The 15,755-nt window shown below is 45.5% G+C and overlaps 1 protein-coding gene and 1 pseudogene across 2 annotated transcripts in view; one reads left to right on the top strand and one right to left on the bottom strand.

Moving 5' to 3' along the window:
• The window catches only part of GPM6A (glycoprotein M6A), a 255,570-nt gene extending 248,891 nt beyond the window's left edge, over positions 1-6,679 (bottom strand). For both annotated transcript variants that reach the window (XM_032618546.1, XM_032618547.1), the window contains exon 1: positions 6,540-6,679. In XM_032618546.1, the coding sequence (XP_032474437.1) occupies positions 6,540-6,543 (4 nt within the window). In that variant the 5' untranslated portion in view covers positions 6,544-6,679. The remainder of the gene's footprint in view (positions 1-6,539) is intronic.
• An 8,457-nt stretch (positions 6,680-15,136) lies between these two features.
• LOC116746919 lies at positions 15,137-15,250 on the top strand (annotated as a pseudogene).
• The last annotated feature ends 505 nt before the right edge of the window (positions 15,251-15,755 follow it).

The raw sequence follows: 15,755 nt of genomic DNA, 5'->3' as shown, positions 1-15,755 counted from the left end.
GGAAGAGAAGAGGGAACCAGTCAGATCCCGGCAGGAGGAACTCCGTTTTGCAGGCGTTGAGGCTGAAGCACTAGAGGGGCGGCTGTGGGGAGACAGCCGACACTGGAGCCCAGGGACACGGCTTCGGGAGTTATGCGCACATAAGTTACACTTGGAACCATGAGACGGGAAATCATTAGTAATTTTCAGAGGGAGAGTTTCAGTAAACTCTGGAGAGCATCACCCCATCCTAAGGCTAAGAAGTGACTGGTAAGGAAGGAAAGGGCAACTAGACAGAGACTTCATCAGGTTAAGTCTCGACAGGACACAAGTGATGAGTAGCAGCTGTCACGGCGCTCAGCCAGCTTGATGGGGGACAGCGGCTTTCTGGAAGAGCCAATTCCCGAAGCGTGTCCTAGGCTTCATCCTCAACACTGGTTGAACCACATGTTAGAACTGAAGGTCCACCGGTCAAGCCCAAACCTTCTGAATTTGAATCTTGGCAGTGGGACCCAGCAATTAGTATTGAACGTATTCTCTAAGTTATTCTATTTAGACAATAAACGTGGAGGTTCTAGAAAAAGAAGTCTTACAGAAACAGCAAGAGATATTTATTGCGCTCTCATTATACAGTTTGGGTAGATCTCGTACCTTGCAGAGAAGGTAGTGAGTGGCTATTCTGACAGGTCATCTTAACAAACTAAAGAAGAATTTAACTCGATGTCATAGTGCCTTCTGAACTCCTCAGGCATTATTCCGGCTCCACTGCTTATATAGGTCAGGCCTTTATTTCTCGTTGAGATGTGGGGTTTTGTTTGTCTGCCACATCATGACTACTGTGCACCAAGTATGTGGCTTCTTATTATCTACCCTCATTTCCTCACCTCTTGTCAAACGGTTGAAAATAGAATGACCTCAAATCAGTCAGGTTGAAACAGAATCTAATTCCTTTTTAAGGCCTCTAAGTTTCTAGGTTGAAACTAATTCCGTCCCTGACTTTAAACCCATCTCATTTACCCTAATTTTTCTTTGTTTTTCGACTGTCTAGGAGAAAGACCTATATTTTTGTATCGTAAATGACAGCTCTGACTCTTTCCCGTTAAAAATAATAAAATGATGAGATTTACATTTCAAGTTTTAATAAACCATCTTACACGTTTAATTTAGAAACGTATCTTTCAAAAGGCAAGTACAGTTAAGACTATACTTGCTTTGAGTCGTACCATACCAATTCCAATTATGTATTTTGTACAGTTAACACGTTTCTGAAAACTAAAGCAAGCTTCTGAACAGTTAGTGCACTACAAAACATTCAGTTTATTGTGACAAGACATACTGAACAAAGGATTTATGCTAATTGACCTACCTCCCAATTTATAACATAAACTCAAATTTAAGTAAAATAAACAGTAATTTACAATAGCCTTAGAAACTTCAAATTTAAATTAAAATAAGAAATATTAGTTGATCGTATTTGAAATTATTCTGAGTAGAGCTTATCCCGGCATTTTACTAACACAATTCCACCCAGGCATGAACTGCCACTCAAATGTTTCACTGTGAAACTTTAGGGTGACTATCTGGACTTCTTCATAGTTCTAACTACAGTTTCAATGCTTTACCATATGTGTTTCAGAAAACTTGTATCAGATTTTCAGTTGTAAACCTGAGGATGTCTCTACTGTGAAACACACTTACATCTCTTTTAGGAACGAGATCAAGTAGCTGCCTACCTCAGTTCCTTCCCTCCTTCTCTCCTGCAATCAGGAAGAAGGGGGTCTAATGCCCCTCCTCTTCAATTTGACTGTCCTGAATGATTTTTGTGACCATTAGAATACAGCTGAAGTGATGTCTGGGGACCTAAGATGTTCTAGGTTATAAGAGGCCTTGCAGCTTCTGCCGGGTTTTTCTTGGAACACTTTTCTAGGGCTGTTCCCTCTTGGAACCCAGCCACCATGTTGTGAAAAGTCCAAGCCACTTGGAGGCAACCCCACCTGAAGTCCCAGCCAACAGCCAGCATGTTGTCAGCTATAGGTGGGAGCTACTTTAGACGACCAGCCCAATCAAGTCTTCAGATGCTTGAACCCCCAGCAGATACACAACTGCAAGGCAGGAGACCTCAAATGAGAACCGCTCAGCAGTCAGTCCACAGAGCCATGAAAGATAATAACAAATTGTTGTTTTAATTAACTAGTTATGGAGACAGTTGTTACGCAGCGAAGATAACCAGAATATTAATCTTTCTCTGCTCAGGTTCAGACTATCCGACGTTTATAATTTTCTAGGGAATATAACATACTAGAGGCCAGCTGACCCTTGAAAGGTTTTCCCAGTAGTCTAGCATCTTTAACATGTTCTTGATTTGTTTAATGGAAATAGCTCGAGCTTATCTTTTTACATGTTTTTTTCCTCTAAGTGTTACTAAATCAAGATCTGAGCTACATAAATGTACAGAATCATGCCCAACCCCTCATCAAACAAAAGAGGAAACAGGATCCCCAAGATCTGCATAATCCACCCAAAGATTATCATTTGCTTCTCCTACTTCCTATCTTGGCTCTTTGTACCTTGTTGACAACTGCCTCTAGGGGTCATATTTTCCTGAAAAAAAAAAAGTGTGAGTTCAAGACAATACCATGTCTCATTATTCCTGGCCTAAGTTTGCAAATAATTTTACAGATCCTTAACTAAGTCCATTTTTACTGAAATTGAATGACAGCAAAATATTTCTGTCTGATGTTCTCCTCTTGTCAAAATTTCTGGACTCCTAGATCTATCACTGAACGTTAAAGATGTCACATTTCACTGTTCTAATTTTAGGGCACTGATACACATTATGTAGTTGATGTTTCTCTTCCAGAGAACAGTGTTTATCCTCCTTCCCTTTCCCTCAGCCCACCTCCCTATACTCCTGCCTCCAAACAGATAATTCATATATTATATGGATTTACCTCTCACCAAAGACTGGTGACCTTCTAACTTTTATTTTCCTTCTTGTGCTTGCCCTCTGATTAATTTCTCACTGTATGTTTCCAATCTACTAACATTTGTCTTTAGATATCTAGCCATCACCTTTGAACTAACACTTCAGAAACGAAATTAATCTTCTGTCCAAAGCATCCAGAAAATAAACCATCTGTTTTATCCTTTAAATAATCTATCAAGGGACCTACTATATCCCCAATCCTCAAGGTTTCAAGTCTCCAGAAAATACCTCTTATTCATTCTCTTCTTTATTAATTTCCTAATTTTATAGACTTTTCATTAGAAATATCATTCATCTATCTTTTTCCCCTCCATTTCCACTATCGCCACTCTTCCACTAGGTCTGAACTAGACATGTACCGTATCATTTCAGGATTACTGTGACAACTGGTTCTGTCCTCTCCAATTTATCCTGTGTCTTAAACAACACTGCTCAATCTATCTTCCTTAAACACTAATTTCATTACAATTCTTCTTTGCTCAAGAACATTCCATGATTCTCTATTTCCTCTTACATAAATTCTAAATTCCCTGGTTGCTTTTGAAGGCTCTCCAAAATCAAGTCCCATCCTGTCAACCCAGGTCCATGTCTTACTGCTCCGCTCCCCCGAATTCCTTCCTGCTTTGGGTTAGGGGCCCATTATTCTATCTAGAACACCTCTTCCCGAATCCTTCACATCCATCCAACTACCACCAGGTTCAATACCACTCCCTCCATGAAGCTTTCCATGATAATATCTAAATAATGCACTAAATAATGTCCAACATCACCTTTTAGATAAAACAAAGAACTGCGTAAGTGACGTGGTTAGAGGAGAAATATAAAATATCCCCCCCCCCACCCATCTCACACTGGAGCCTGGAACTACATAATTAGAGACCATGTGGGTTAAAGTTAACCTTGCAGCTAAAATATAAATATTCTTAGCAAGGAGTCAGTCCTGCATTTTTTCAGTATGAAATGCTTCATCATATCCTTTCTGGAGAGCAAAATTTAGGTGCAGAGGGAAAGCCTGTTGCATACCTAGATTAGCTGAAGGCATCACTGAGGAAAGAAAATACATAAAAGGAAGGAAGCAAGGGATCCCAAACTCTCAATTTGCAAATAACTTTTTTTTTTTTGAGGATTGGCCTTGTGCATTATAAATAACTATCAATTATTCAGAATATTTGATTAACCAATTACTCTCATTCTTCCACGATGCTAGAGGATGGATTTCTTCTTCTGAGTCAAGCAAGAACTGATTGCTTATATTCACTCCCATAGCACCATCTTCCTTTCCTCAAATGATAAATTTCAGTTGTCATGACACCAGAAAAAGATGGATTCAGCTTGCTGGCATAGTCAGGCATTCTGCTACACTGCTTTCCCCTTTATCCTAGCGATTTGGACTCCAATGCTAAACCCTCACCCCCCCTACTACCTCTAAATAAAAGAAGTTCTAAGTAATGTGTTTTTCACAAGTAAATGAAAAGAAGAAGAGAGAGATGACCTTAAGTGACCAAGTGTTTTCTCTCTAGTTTCTGGACAGATTTCCTTCCTTCTTTCTCTCATCGGCCCCCCTCGGCTCCTTCCTTGGCTTTCCTATTTGTGGACTGCGTGTCTGGGTCACTGTCCTGAGTGCTGGCCTCATGCTCTCACCCTAGAGCCACCCACTTGCTCCTTTCTCTACTTCCCTGACCTCTGGGTTCTCACCTGCTTCCTCTACCCACTCTCTCCTACTAGCCATCTGACCCCTACACGAGTTTTTAGTGACCCTGATTACAGTAGGAAAAGGTAGTCCACTCCCGGCAGAAAAAGGAAGAGACAAATTTTAGGTATCTGTCCGTTTACAGGTAGGACAGAGAAGTCTTCAAGCTCAGGATTAGCAGAAGAGCTCAGGTGCTGACTCCACCCCCTGTCCCGGAGAACACTCTCCTGTAACCTGGGATCGCGTGTAATTTACCCGAGGACATTGAGGTAAAAGCCAAGACCAACTGTTTTCATTATAGTTTGGAAATGCAACCTAGAGAAATAATTAACTGCAAAATTATGTGTACTTTACCCCTTGATAGATAGTCCACTCAAGCTTACGGTTACAAGGCAAAAATGTCATTCTTTCTAGAGATTTTATGTTGGATCCAAATAGCATCTTAAAGTTTTTAGTAAAATGAATGGGTTACGTAAGTCAATTACTTTGGTTTTCCATTTATGAGAGCTTTTTCCCTCTATGTGCTATTCTAACAAGAGTTTATATGCCCATGTATTTAGAAAGGCAAGAAAGAAGGGAAGAAGGGAGGGAGGGAGGGAGGGAGGGAGGGAGGGAGGAAGGAAGGAAGGGCCTGAAACTCATTCTGCCATACTTGGGAAGGTGTTTTATCTTTCCTTTTTAACTTGAAAATATTCCTTCCGTTTCAGAAAACTTTTAAAGACAGTTCTTCCTGCAGATCATCTAAAATACTATTTTATTCAAAGGCCCCAAAAATGGGTCTTTCTAAAACTTCTCCAGAATCACGCAAGAGACTATACATGTCTTGACCACAATTAACATTCACAGGCAAAAATGTCCTCGGCTCTCTCTTTTTTCCTTTCTTCCAAGTTGGCCAGCGTCTATGAACTGCACCGATTAGCAGTCAAAGCGTCCCCTAACCCTCGAGCCTGTGGGAACTTAGGAATTTCCACCCGAGCACGTCAATCCCAAAGGCCTCCTGTACCCTGGAAGAAATCCCTGACAACAAAGGACAAGCGAGAGGCCGGGGGAGGGGCGTAACGCGCTCGGACGCGAAGAAACGAGAACGCTGGCGTCGACTAGCCAGCCGGGCTGCCGGTGGGTCGCTGATCCGTAACCGTGAGCGGCGGCACGGCCGGGCTCTCTCCGGCCTCCGGGACGGGCCGCGCCGCCTCTGCAGGGCGCGTGACGCCTGCTCTCCAGACCCCGCGCCCTGCTCGGCTCCCAAGCCTTCTCGTGGGACGCCGCCTCCTCGGGCTCCGCTCGGTCCGACGGGTTCACACCCGGTCCCCCTCCGCCCACCCACATTCCCCGGGCCGTTGCAGCCCCAGCCGCTCAGCTCTGAAGCGGGCGGACCCCGTCTAGAAACTTGAGCGGAGCGGCGCGCGCCCCAGCGCCCGGGGACCTGGGCCGGGACGGACAGCCCGCGTCCCTCGCCACCGGCCCAGCTCTGCTGGAGGCAGGTTGGCCTTCAGCCTCCACGTCAAGCCTTTTGTGCCGCGGTGGCGGCCCGCTGAGGCGCGGGCTGGAAAGGGTCCCCAACTCGCCTCGTCCCAGCGCCTTCCCGCACGCAAACCTGGGCGAATGGAAAGTGCACGACGTCGCCACTCCTCGAGCCCCGTCTCAACTTGCTCGCCGAACCGCACACTGAAACGTGGCACACGTGGGGACAGCCACCCCGCCCCCCGACTCTCCTTATCCGACCCCGGGCCGCTCACGCGCGGCGACCCCCAGGCCGCGCCCCTCCCCCGGCGCCCGGGAAAAGTCCACAGACGGACGGGGGAGGCGAGGAGGGACGCAGTCCGGGGCCGACCGACACCCACTTTCTTCCCGCCACACCCGCCCCCGAGGCCGAGCCTCACTCACCCATGGCGCCGCGTCCGCCTTCCCTGCGGCCCCTCCGGAGCGCAAGCGGCCGGCGCAGCCCGGGGCCAAGGGCTCCGCGCGCCTCCCCTGCTCCGCGCGCCGCGGCGAGTGACAGCCTCGCCCCTCCCAGCCTCGCCGGCTCCCGGGGCTCCCGGCTCCGCGGCTGCCGCGCAGACCCCTCCCTCTTCCCACCTGCGCCGCGGGTGACTGGCTGTGGCCTCGCGGTTCCCGCCGCGCCCCCCTCCACGGGCCCCCTCCCCTCCCCTCCCCTCCCTGCTCAGGCCCGGGCGAGCCACGTGCAAACGCCCTTCCCCGCCCCCCATACGTTAAACACACATTACACACCCGCACCGTCTCAGCGCCCCACGGACGACCGGGTAGCCAAGATAATCATCCCCAATGTGGAGACCAGGAAAGATTCTTCCAGAAGAGTTTGATGGGATGATTTCTACATTCCCTAAAATCTTCTCTTGTTTTCAGTATTCCAGTTTTGCCCTTAATAACAACATTAAGGCATTAGGAAGAGAAAATTCTCCCTTGAATTTATGTCTCTCTTCTTTCTTCTCTGTTGAATAAGTGTTTCTGTAACCTGGTAAAGCTATAAAGTCCTAAAAGACACACACAAACACACACACACACACACACACACACACACACACACACACACCATCATATGCAGAAGTCACCTGGAAAATAAATGACTCAGTGCAAGAAGCAGTAGGTAGTGCTGAAAAAGCGCTGGGCTTGCCAGGTGGGAGGAATCGGTTGTGATTCTGGCTCTACTACTAACATACCGGGACTCAGTTTCTTAATTTGTAACATGAAAGATCTGGAAAAAGTGATCTCTAAGGTCCCTTCAAGCTAAAAAAAAAAAAAAAAAAAAATTATATAATTCCTTGGGCTATTGGCCTAGTTCTTTCAGGATTCATAGTGGAGAAGTTATTTCAGTAAGTCAGTCCCCAAAGTATCGCAAGCTCCTTTTTCGAACAGGACACACCCTAAAGTATACAAATCTATGACCAAGCAGAAGAATGAAATGAAGTGCATGGTTACCAACCTTGAGGAACATTGCTAAATAATGGAGAAGACACGATACGAAAAATAATTCAGAGCACGTTTGGCAGAAAAACATGAAGAAATGCTGAGCATATCATTAAAACGGCACAGAAACGTTTGCACAGCTATTTCTCACGTAATGGACGAGGCACACTCCTGGAAGGATGCCGTGAATGCCTTTCAGTTAAACAGAAATAGAAAGTTGTTCTTGTGGGTGGGGAAAGGAAGTAGTCGATAAAAGTTAAAAGGGTTCAACGTACCATTGAGAAATGCATCACCGTTCTGGAAATTGACGAACGTGAGCCGTGATTGCAGCAAATCATAATACTTACACCTGGGTCCAAGAAAGATAAATGATGAATGTTTGGAGATTAATTCATAAGCACAGCTTTTGGATCACCACACACAACTTACTTCTTATTTCCTGAGGCTCTATTTCAAGATATTATAATTCTAAAATTAGAACTATTCTTTTTCCAGTGGAATTATACCATGATTCTGAAATACGAAGTAATGATTATAAATTAAGTGTGGTTTATTGTGTCAGGCACTGTTCTAAAGGCTTTATGTTAACGCATATAGTTTTCACAACAAACTTATAAGGGAGATACAGTTATTCCCACTCTACTGATGAGGAAACTGAGCCACAAAGAAATAAATCACTTACCCAAATTCATATAGATAATAAACAGAAACGTGAGATTCAAACCCAAGCAGAAATGCTCCAGAGTCCATGAGTTTAATCAGTTCACCACACTATTTCTCAATAGTTATGTGGATAGCCACATGCTTGAGAAAGATGGTGGTATCATCTTCCAATATTAAGAATAATTCATAAATATTTTAGATACTCCCAGTAGGAATTCTGAAATACAATAGAGATAGATCTCTTTATATACTGCTATGTAATAATCAAAATCTTGATGCTGTCTCTCTTTTGGCTGATTATAAATTAATGTGTCGAAATTTAACGTTTAAGTAATCTCCCTTACAGTGACCATACAAATGGGCATCGATACTCTTGATCTCAGATACAAAGAAGCCATTTCACCTGAGCTTTAATAAATTTCATAATTTTATATGGGAATTCAATTAACTCATTGCCTCAATATATTCTGTTCATAACGCCGATTCTCCAGTATGTCTGTTTTCTCATTCCTCTCACCTAATTGTCCAGCAGTCCCTACGATTGATTCTGCCTCCAAACCATCTCCCCACTCGTCCTTCTTCTCCAACCCCACTGCCTGGGCCACCTCTTCACAAGTCATGCGGTTGAGACTCGCACTTCTTTTTTAGAATATGGAGGCTCTAATCCACCACCGAACTCAAAATTGAGGCTTTAGCTAAATCCCGAGATGAGTGGAGGAGTTTCATTCCACATTCTATTGCAAACTTCAGGGGTTTGACCTAGGCACAGAGTGACTGGAGTTTGCGTGAGCCTTTTCTGGCTCTGTCAGATATCATTCCAACATCGCCACAGTTTTGATTCATCTTGGGAGAATGTAGAATGAAAAGGAAGGAACACCATCAGTGGGAGATCGGAACACACAGACGTTAATTAGTGTGGGCCACAGGAGTCCATGAATAGGAGTGCAAAAGTAGCATCTCAGTCTAGGGAAAGAACCCAGAGGAAGTCCTGCGAGGGGAGTGTCGGGAAGAAAGTAGTGTCACCTGGATTAGATTTCACAGACAGAGCCAATAAGATGAGGGCTGAGAAGTTCCCTCTGGATTTAGCGGTTATCAAGTCACTGGTGAAACAAGAGTGCTGGTTCAATACGTCAAGGGTTCCTGGGTGAAATTTGAAACTGGCCCCCCGTACGTGGGGGACAAAGAGAGACCAAAAAGAAGAGGCAGCTACTCCAGGTTGGGAGGTAGCAGGTGTAATAAGGGAGTGGATTGACTTAGGAGGTTTGTCTTGGGGGCCACAAGACCAGTAGATGTCCACCCCTGCCCGCCAGACTCTTCAGAGTTTATAGAGCCCTTAAGCAGGTTCAGTAATGCAGACCATCCAGATGGTCTCAATAACGCACTGCTCTCTCAAGGCTGCGTCCTTGAAAATGACTCCGAGTGTGGGAACAGTGGGCAGAAAGTACAGTCCAAGGACAGGGAGGGGGTGAGGAGCCTCCACTGCCTGGGTTCAACTCTCCAGTCACGTCCGTCCTCACGATGACCTCCTCCCACAATTAGCAAGAGTATTGTCAAAGTTGAGGAGCAGATAACTTTGAAGGACAATAGGTAATGAGGAAGTGGGGGGCAGGAAGGGACCGGAGACACCCTATTCGTAGCTCAGCAGGGAAGGAAAGTAGATTGGGACTCGGGGAACAAAAGCGGTAAAGTTTCTAAAAGTGTGAATGAAGTTCAAAAGCCGATTTAGTGGAAATAAAGCTGAAAGATGGGGACAGACAGCACCTTATGTTCAAATTTTGCTGAATTAGACCTCAAGATCTCAGAAGTTGAACAACTGGGAGTAAGGCCCAGGGTAAGACCAAAGGAGTGGATTTGCAAAGTGCAGTGGAGGTGATAGTAATTGGTATGGAGGGGAGGGACTTTGAGGACAGGTGTTGGGAGGGTCATCCACAGGGATTCTAAAGTCTACTGCAGTGATGTGAGGAGTTGGAAGGAAAGAAAAAAAAAGTCTGAGTCAAATTTAAATGAGATAATGCATTTGAAAAAGACCTTGAAAATGTTAAAGAGCTATACAAATGTTAGTTGCAAATGCAAATATTCATAGAGAACATGAATGGAAATAGTTTATGGGTGGCCATAAAAGCCAATCAAAATAATTTATATATGAAAGAGTCAAGAGGAAGCCATGGATCCTCCAGCAGGATAACCGAATGATGAAAGGGAGGTTTCTGGAGAGCAAGCTGGTTTTTCGGGGAGTGGAAATGCCATCCACAAGACTCATATCGTTTCTGCTGATTAGTTTAATTTTCTGTTTGTTTCTTTTAGGCTTAAAATATTGGAATGGTCTTTTCATAGCAATATTCATCATGTAGATGTGACCCTCAAGCCTTGTTTTCCCTCAAGCAAGAAAAAACACCACCACACCTCCCAATATCGTCCCCTTTCCAGTCCCTTGACATGAGTCCTGTTCTTAGGATAGTCTCACCAGGCTTTCGTTCACCTTGAAGGGAAGGGTTTGGTGTTTTTGGTGTTGTTTTTGTTTTTTGGGTTTTTTTTTTCGGTTGGATCACAAGAGAATTTTGAAGGAGTCAAGACCTTCTCTTGCAAAGTTGTGGACAAGTGTCTTGTGACAGCTGTAACAATAAAGCAGGGCATTATTGTTTGTTTTTAACTATTGCATTTAAACACAATATATAAGTTAGAATATATGTGTGTGTGTGTATGTGTTTATTTCTATAGAGCCATCCTTCCTGTTCCACAAACGTGGCTTCCCCTCTTGTCCCAGACTGCTCCTGGCAGACTTTTAAGCTTAGCAGTTATGCTTTTGAAGGCCATGGAGGTGCTGGGTACCCTCTTAGTCTGAGCCCTGTGGAGGGGACACCAGGGCAGTTTGCACACCTGCACGAAGTCCTCTTGGCTGGTGTACGATGCACACACAGAGCATGTACTTCTTGCTCTGCTCCCACCCGCAGCCGTTCTCGTCCACACCTGCCTCATCTCCAGCACCGCCCTGTGGGGCTCCGTGGAGTTCATGACCTTCTGGCTCCATGTGAAGGGCAGAGACCATGATGCCCTCCTGACACTCTTTCTTGATTTTATCACTGCCTCGCCTGCCTCTGCTGCCCACCATGTGATGTTTGATCTACTGCAGTCTGCTTTCAACTTGATGCTCGTTTTTTTTTCTGGCCGACTTGAAACGTGAGCGTCTGCAGAGGAGTTGAAAAACCTCCCAGTGGCCCCTTGCTTGCCCCGGATATCACCTGAAGAAGGGCCTGGGTCACACCTCACACCATCAGGCAGATTCCACTGGTTCTGCGCCTGCACCAGCTGCCCACAGGGGAGGAAGTGTCCTTTGGAGGATACGCCCTGGGGGGAGATGGTACTGTCTGGGGTTCCTACACGGCTGCTGGTGCCATGGAGGAGAGGCAGGCACAGGGCCACCCTGGGGGGTGCGCTAGGGTGGTTGTCTTCGTCTCCGCGCAGGAGAAAAGGCTGGAAGGCACTTTTTTTTTTTCGCGGTACGCGGGCCTCTCACTGCTGTGGCCTCTCCCGTTGCGGAGCACAGGCTCCGGATGCGCAGGCTCAGCAGCCATGGCTCACAGGCCCAGCCGCTCTGTGGCATGTGGGATCTTCCCGGACCGGGGCTCGAACCCGCGCCCCCTGAATCGGCAGGTGGACTCTCAACCACTGCGCCACCAGGGAAGCCCTGGAAGGCGCTTTAGATACGCTGCTGGCCTCTGCCCTGACTTCCATTCCTCATCAGCCACTGATTTTCTGAGTTGCTTCTACTCTGACTCTTCTTCGAGTAAGAATTAAAGGTGAGAATGACACATTGGCTGAAACTCCGCTGCTTTGGGTTGGCAGAAACCCTGCGCTGTACCTTGCAGGATGGGGAAGAAGTGCAGGTGTTGGTGGGGCCAGCTAAAGTTGGGGGCTTCAGAGTGATGGCGTAGCCCCCCTGCTTGGATCTCATGTAGCCTAGGAGCAGACAGGTGGTCATGACTTTGTCTTACTTCTGCTCCATTAACGAGTCCTGGACCTCTTCTCGTGTCTAACCCGTGGACACCATTACTCCATCTCTCAGGGATCCTTGCGGTCAGGAAGTGGCTCGGCACAAGGCCTGACTGTCCTCAAGGCCCATGTTCATCCATGGATGCTCATGGTTTCTGCTAAAGTGCCTCTCTTGCTGGGGGTGAGGGTAAGGCATCTCATGAGCGGGTCTCACACTCCGTGGACACGTGGAATAGTGTCTGCTCTACTCAGTACCTGCTTCTACATCTCCTTGTCGTCTGTCCATCAAAAGGCAGGGATCCGCTGACCGGCCTGTAGAGGATGGCTCCCAGGCCATACGCATGCACTGCAGGGCTGTGGTAACTTTTCGCCCTGGAAGAGTTCCGGGCAGCATATGGGGCAGTGCCACAGAAGGTGCCCAGCTTGCTGCCCTGGGGGAATTCATTGCTGGAGCCAAAATCTGCACCATCAGCCTCCAAAAATAGGTTTTCTGCTTTGGATCTCTCACTCAGTCTGAGCTCCTGTAACCACATACCACGGCCTGGGTGGCTTCAACTACAGATACTTCTTTCTCACAGTTCTGGAAGCTGGGAGGTCCAAGGTCAACGTACAGTTGATCTGGTTCCTGGAGAGAACTCTCCTCCTGGCTGGCAGATGGCTGCCTCTCCCTGTGTCCTCACATGGTGGCGAGAGAAAGCTCTGGTTTCACTTCCTCTTCCTGTAATCATGGGGCCGCACCCTTATCACCTCCTCTGACCCCAATTACCTCCCAACGGCCCCCCCTCCAAATACCGCCACGTTAGGATATCCATGGGGGATCTGTTGGGGATCCAAATGCATCAACATATGGATTTGGGGGGACACAGACAATCAGGCCACGACAGTCCCTGAGGACAAGCCACCCCTGAGGACAGGACGGTACAGCAGACAAGATCTGGTGGAGGTTGCCTCAGGCCTCTCTCTCTCTCTCTCTCTATCTCTCTCTCTCTCTTTCTTGCTGCCATGGGCCACAAGGTAATGGGACAAGTCTCCTCCACTGGTTCACTGCACGGCAAGGGCTTCAGGGCCTTCGTGCTTTGGACTTTGTGTGACCATCCCCGGAGCTTGGTGCAGCTCTGCTGAACCAGGTTACTGATCTGCACAGCCACCGCATTCCAGGCAGGATGTGCACCCACCATCGCCAACAGGCTTGAGGAGATGGTAACTGCCTTTCTGGGTCGAACCCGAGGTGGCCGAGAGGCCCTGCGGTGCGTGGGGCTGACTGCTCCATTTTCTAAAAGGTCAGTTTAAAATGGTGAAAAGCTGGTCCAAACCCCTCAAAGTAAGACCGGGCCCAAAGTCCACATGATGGCTAATTTTGTGTGTCAACTCGACTGGCCCAGGGGACCCAGATTACACATTATTTCTGGGTGTGTCTGTGAGAGCAGTTCTGGAGAAGGTGAGCATTTGAACCAGCAGACTCAGCAAAGCAGCTCCGCTGCCCCAGTGTGGATGGGCAGCCTCCCCTCCACTGAGGGTCTGCGAAGGCAACAGAAAGGGGGGGCCGGGGGAATGTTTTCCGCCTTCTTCCTGTCTCATTGTTGAGCTGGGACAGCTCATCACGTCTTCTTCTGTCCTGAGGCTGGGATTTATACCATCAGCTCCTCTAGTTCACAGGACTTTGCTCAGACTGGACTGAATCCCACCACTGGCTTTCCTGGGGCTCCAGCTCACAGATGGCAGATGGTGGGATGGGACTTCTCAGCCTCCCTAATCCTGTGAGCTAGTTCCTTATTATACATATATGCATATAACCTATAATAAATCCATACTATAATATAAAATTATAAATAACAATTACATTATTATATAATAGCAATACATCATTATATAATCTATAATAAAATATATACGATACATAGCATATATAATATGTATACATTATATATATAAAATACATATATATATATTATATATCTTATTGGTTTTATTCTCTGTTGAGCCCTGACTAATACAGTTCACCCAATTAACTAGTCATTATAAAGGGATCAAACCACAATAACAGACAAAAATAATAGTAAACAAAAAAAACCCTACAAACTAAATTTAAAAGTAAGAAAATATGAATAAAGGAAAAAGAAAACTGAGAAAAAGAAAAACGAACAACGTGAGAAAAGTAAAAGAATAAAAAGAAAACTGAAATAAGGCACAAAGAATTTTAAAACGAGAAAAATTAAAAGAGCAAAAGAATTAAGAAAAAGAAAATAAAAAGGAAAAGATGAGAAAAGAAAAAATACAAAAATGCAAAAAAATATAAAATGAGAAAAGAAAAAAATCAAAAAAAAAAGAAAAAAGAGTAAGGCATTAAAAATAGTGAGAAGATGGGCTTCCCTGGTGGTGCAGTGGTTGAGAGTCCGCCTGCCGATGCAGGGGACACGGGTTCATGCCCTGGTCTGGGAGGATCCCACATGCCACCAAGCGGCTAGGTCCGTGGGCTAGGTCCGCAGAGGCCTGCGTACCGCAAAAAAAAAAAAAAAGAAGAAGAAGAAATCGGGGTGAGGGGATAACAAGCAAAATAGACGAGGAAGTCAAAGAGCAAAATAGCTAACTTTGGTCAGATCCCCCAGGTCACCAGAAACCCCGGATGGTGACGTGATTCCTCTCTTCTGTTTGTTCTCGTTATTACTTCCGTTCTCAGCTCTTTAATATTTGGTCTGTATCCATACTTATTTTGTAAACACACCAGATTCGTATTTAGAACCCATAGACTTAAGGGTGTGGAAAGTATCAGGCCTCAGCACCCTTTATATTCTATGGCCTTAGTTTGTATTCACACACTTTTAAAGAATGTGGCATGTTTCTTGCACTGTCCTCTATGCAATTGACATTTATAATCACGTTAGCATCTCTCTTGAGTTAGGCTCATTGGTGTATCTTTTAAAAAACCTTCGTTGGAAATACCTCATAGAGTAACTGCATGGTTTCCTTTACTCATAGAATTACCTGTTAGATCTGTGGGAAAGAACTACAAGACAAAAAAAAAAAAAAAGAACTACAAGACAGAGCTGCCAAGTAAACTATGAAAAACCTAACAGTCAAACTTTTTTTATCTTAGGTATTGGCATATCCCAATCATCTGTACTGTTCTAGGGTGTGATGGCTTAGGAGTGAATATGATTTGAACCTAATACATTTTTAGAGGGTGTCAAATTCAGAACCAGGCAGATCCATCCCCTGACCCTAAATATGGTCCTAAAGTAAATCACTTGAGGAAATTGGATCCCAAAGATTCCAGGTGGGGCATTCTGAACTGTGTCCATATTCCACTGGAGATTGAAGAAGCCCAACTAAAAGAATTGTGGGTTGATTCACATGACAATTTCTTTCTGAGAGCGCTATTTTATCTTGAAGATTATGAGTTTGGAGGAACTAAGGTGATTGGCCTTGGAAAGAATCAGAACATGAAATTCCTTAAAAATTGACTTAAATAATTTTGTCTATGTTACACATAATTAAAAAAAAAAAAAACCTTTACACTTTGTG

The sequence above is a fragment of the Phocoena sinus genome, chromosome 21 (genome assembly GCF_008692025.1).
Source record: "Phocoena sinus isolate mPhoSin1 chromosome 21, mPhoSin1.pri, whole genome shotgun sequence".
Lineage (NCBI taxonomy): Eukaryota > Metazoa > Chordata > Mammalia > Artiodactyla > Phocoenidae > Phocoena > Phocoena sinus.
This window is presented reverse-complemented; position numbering and strand designations above follow the sequence as displayed.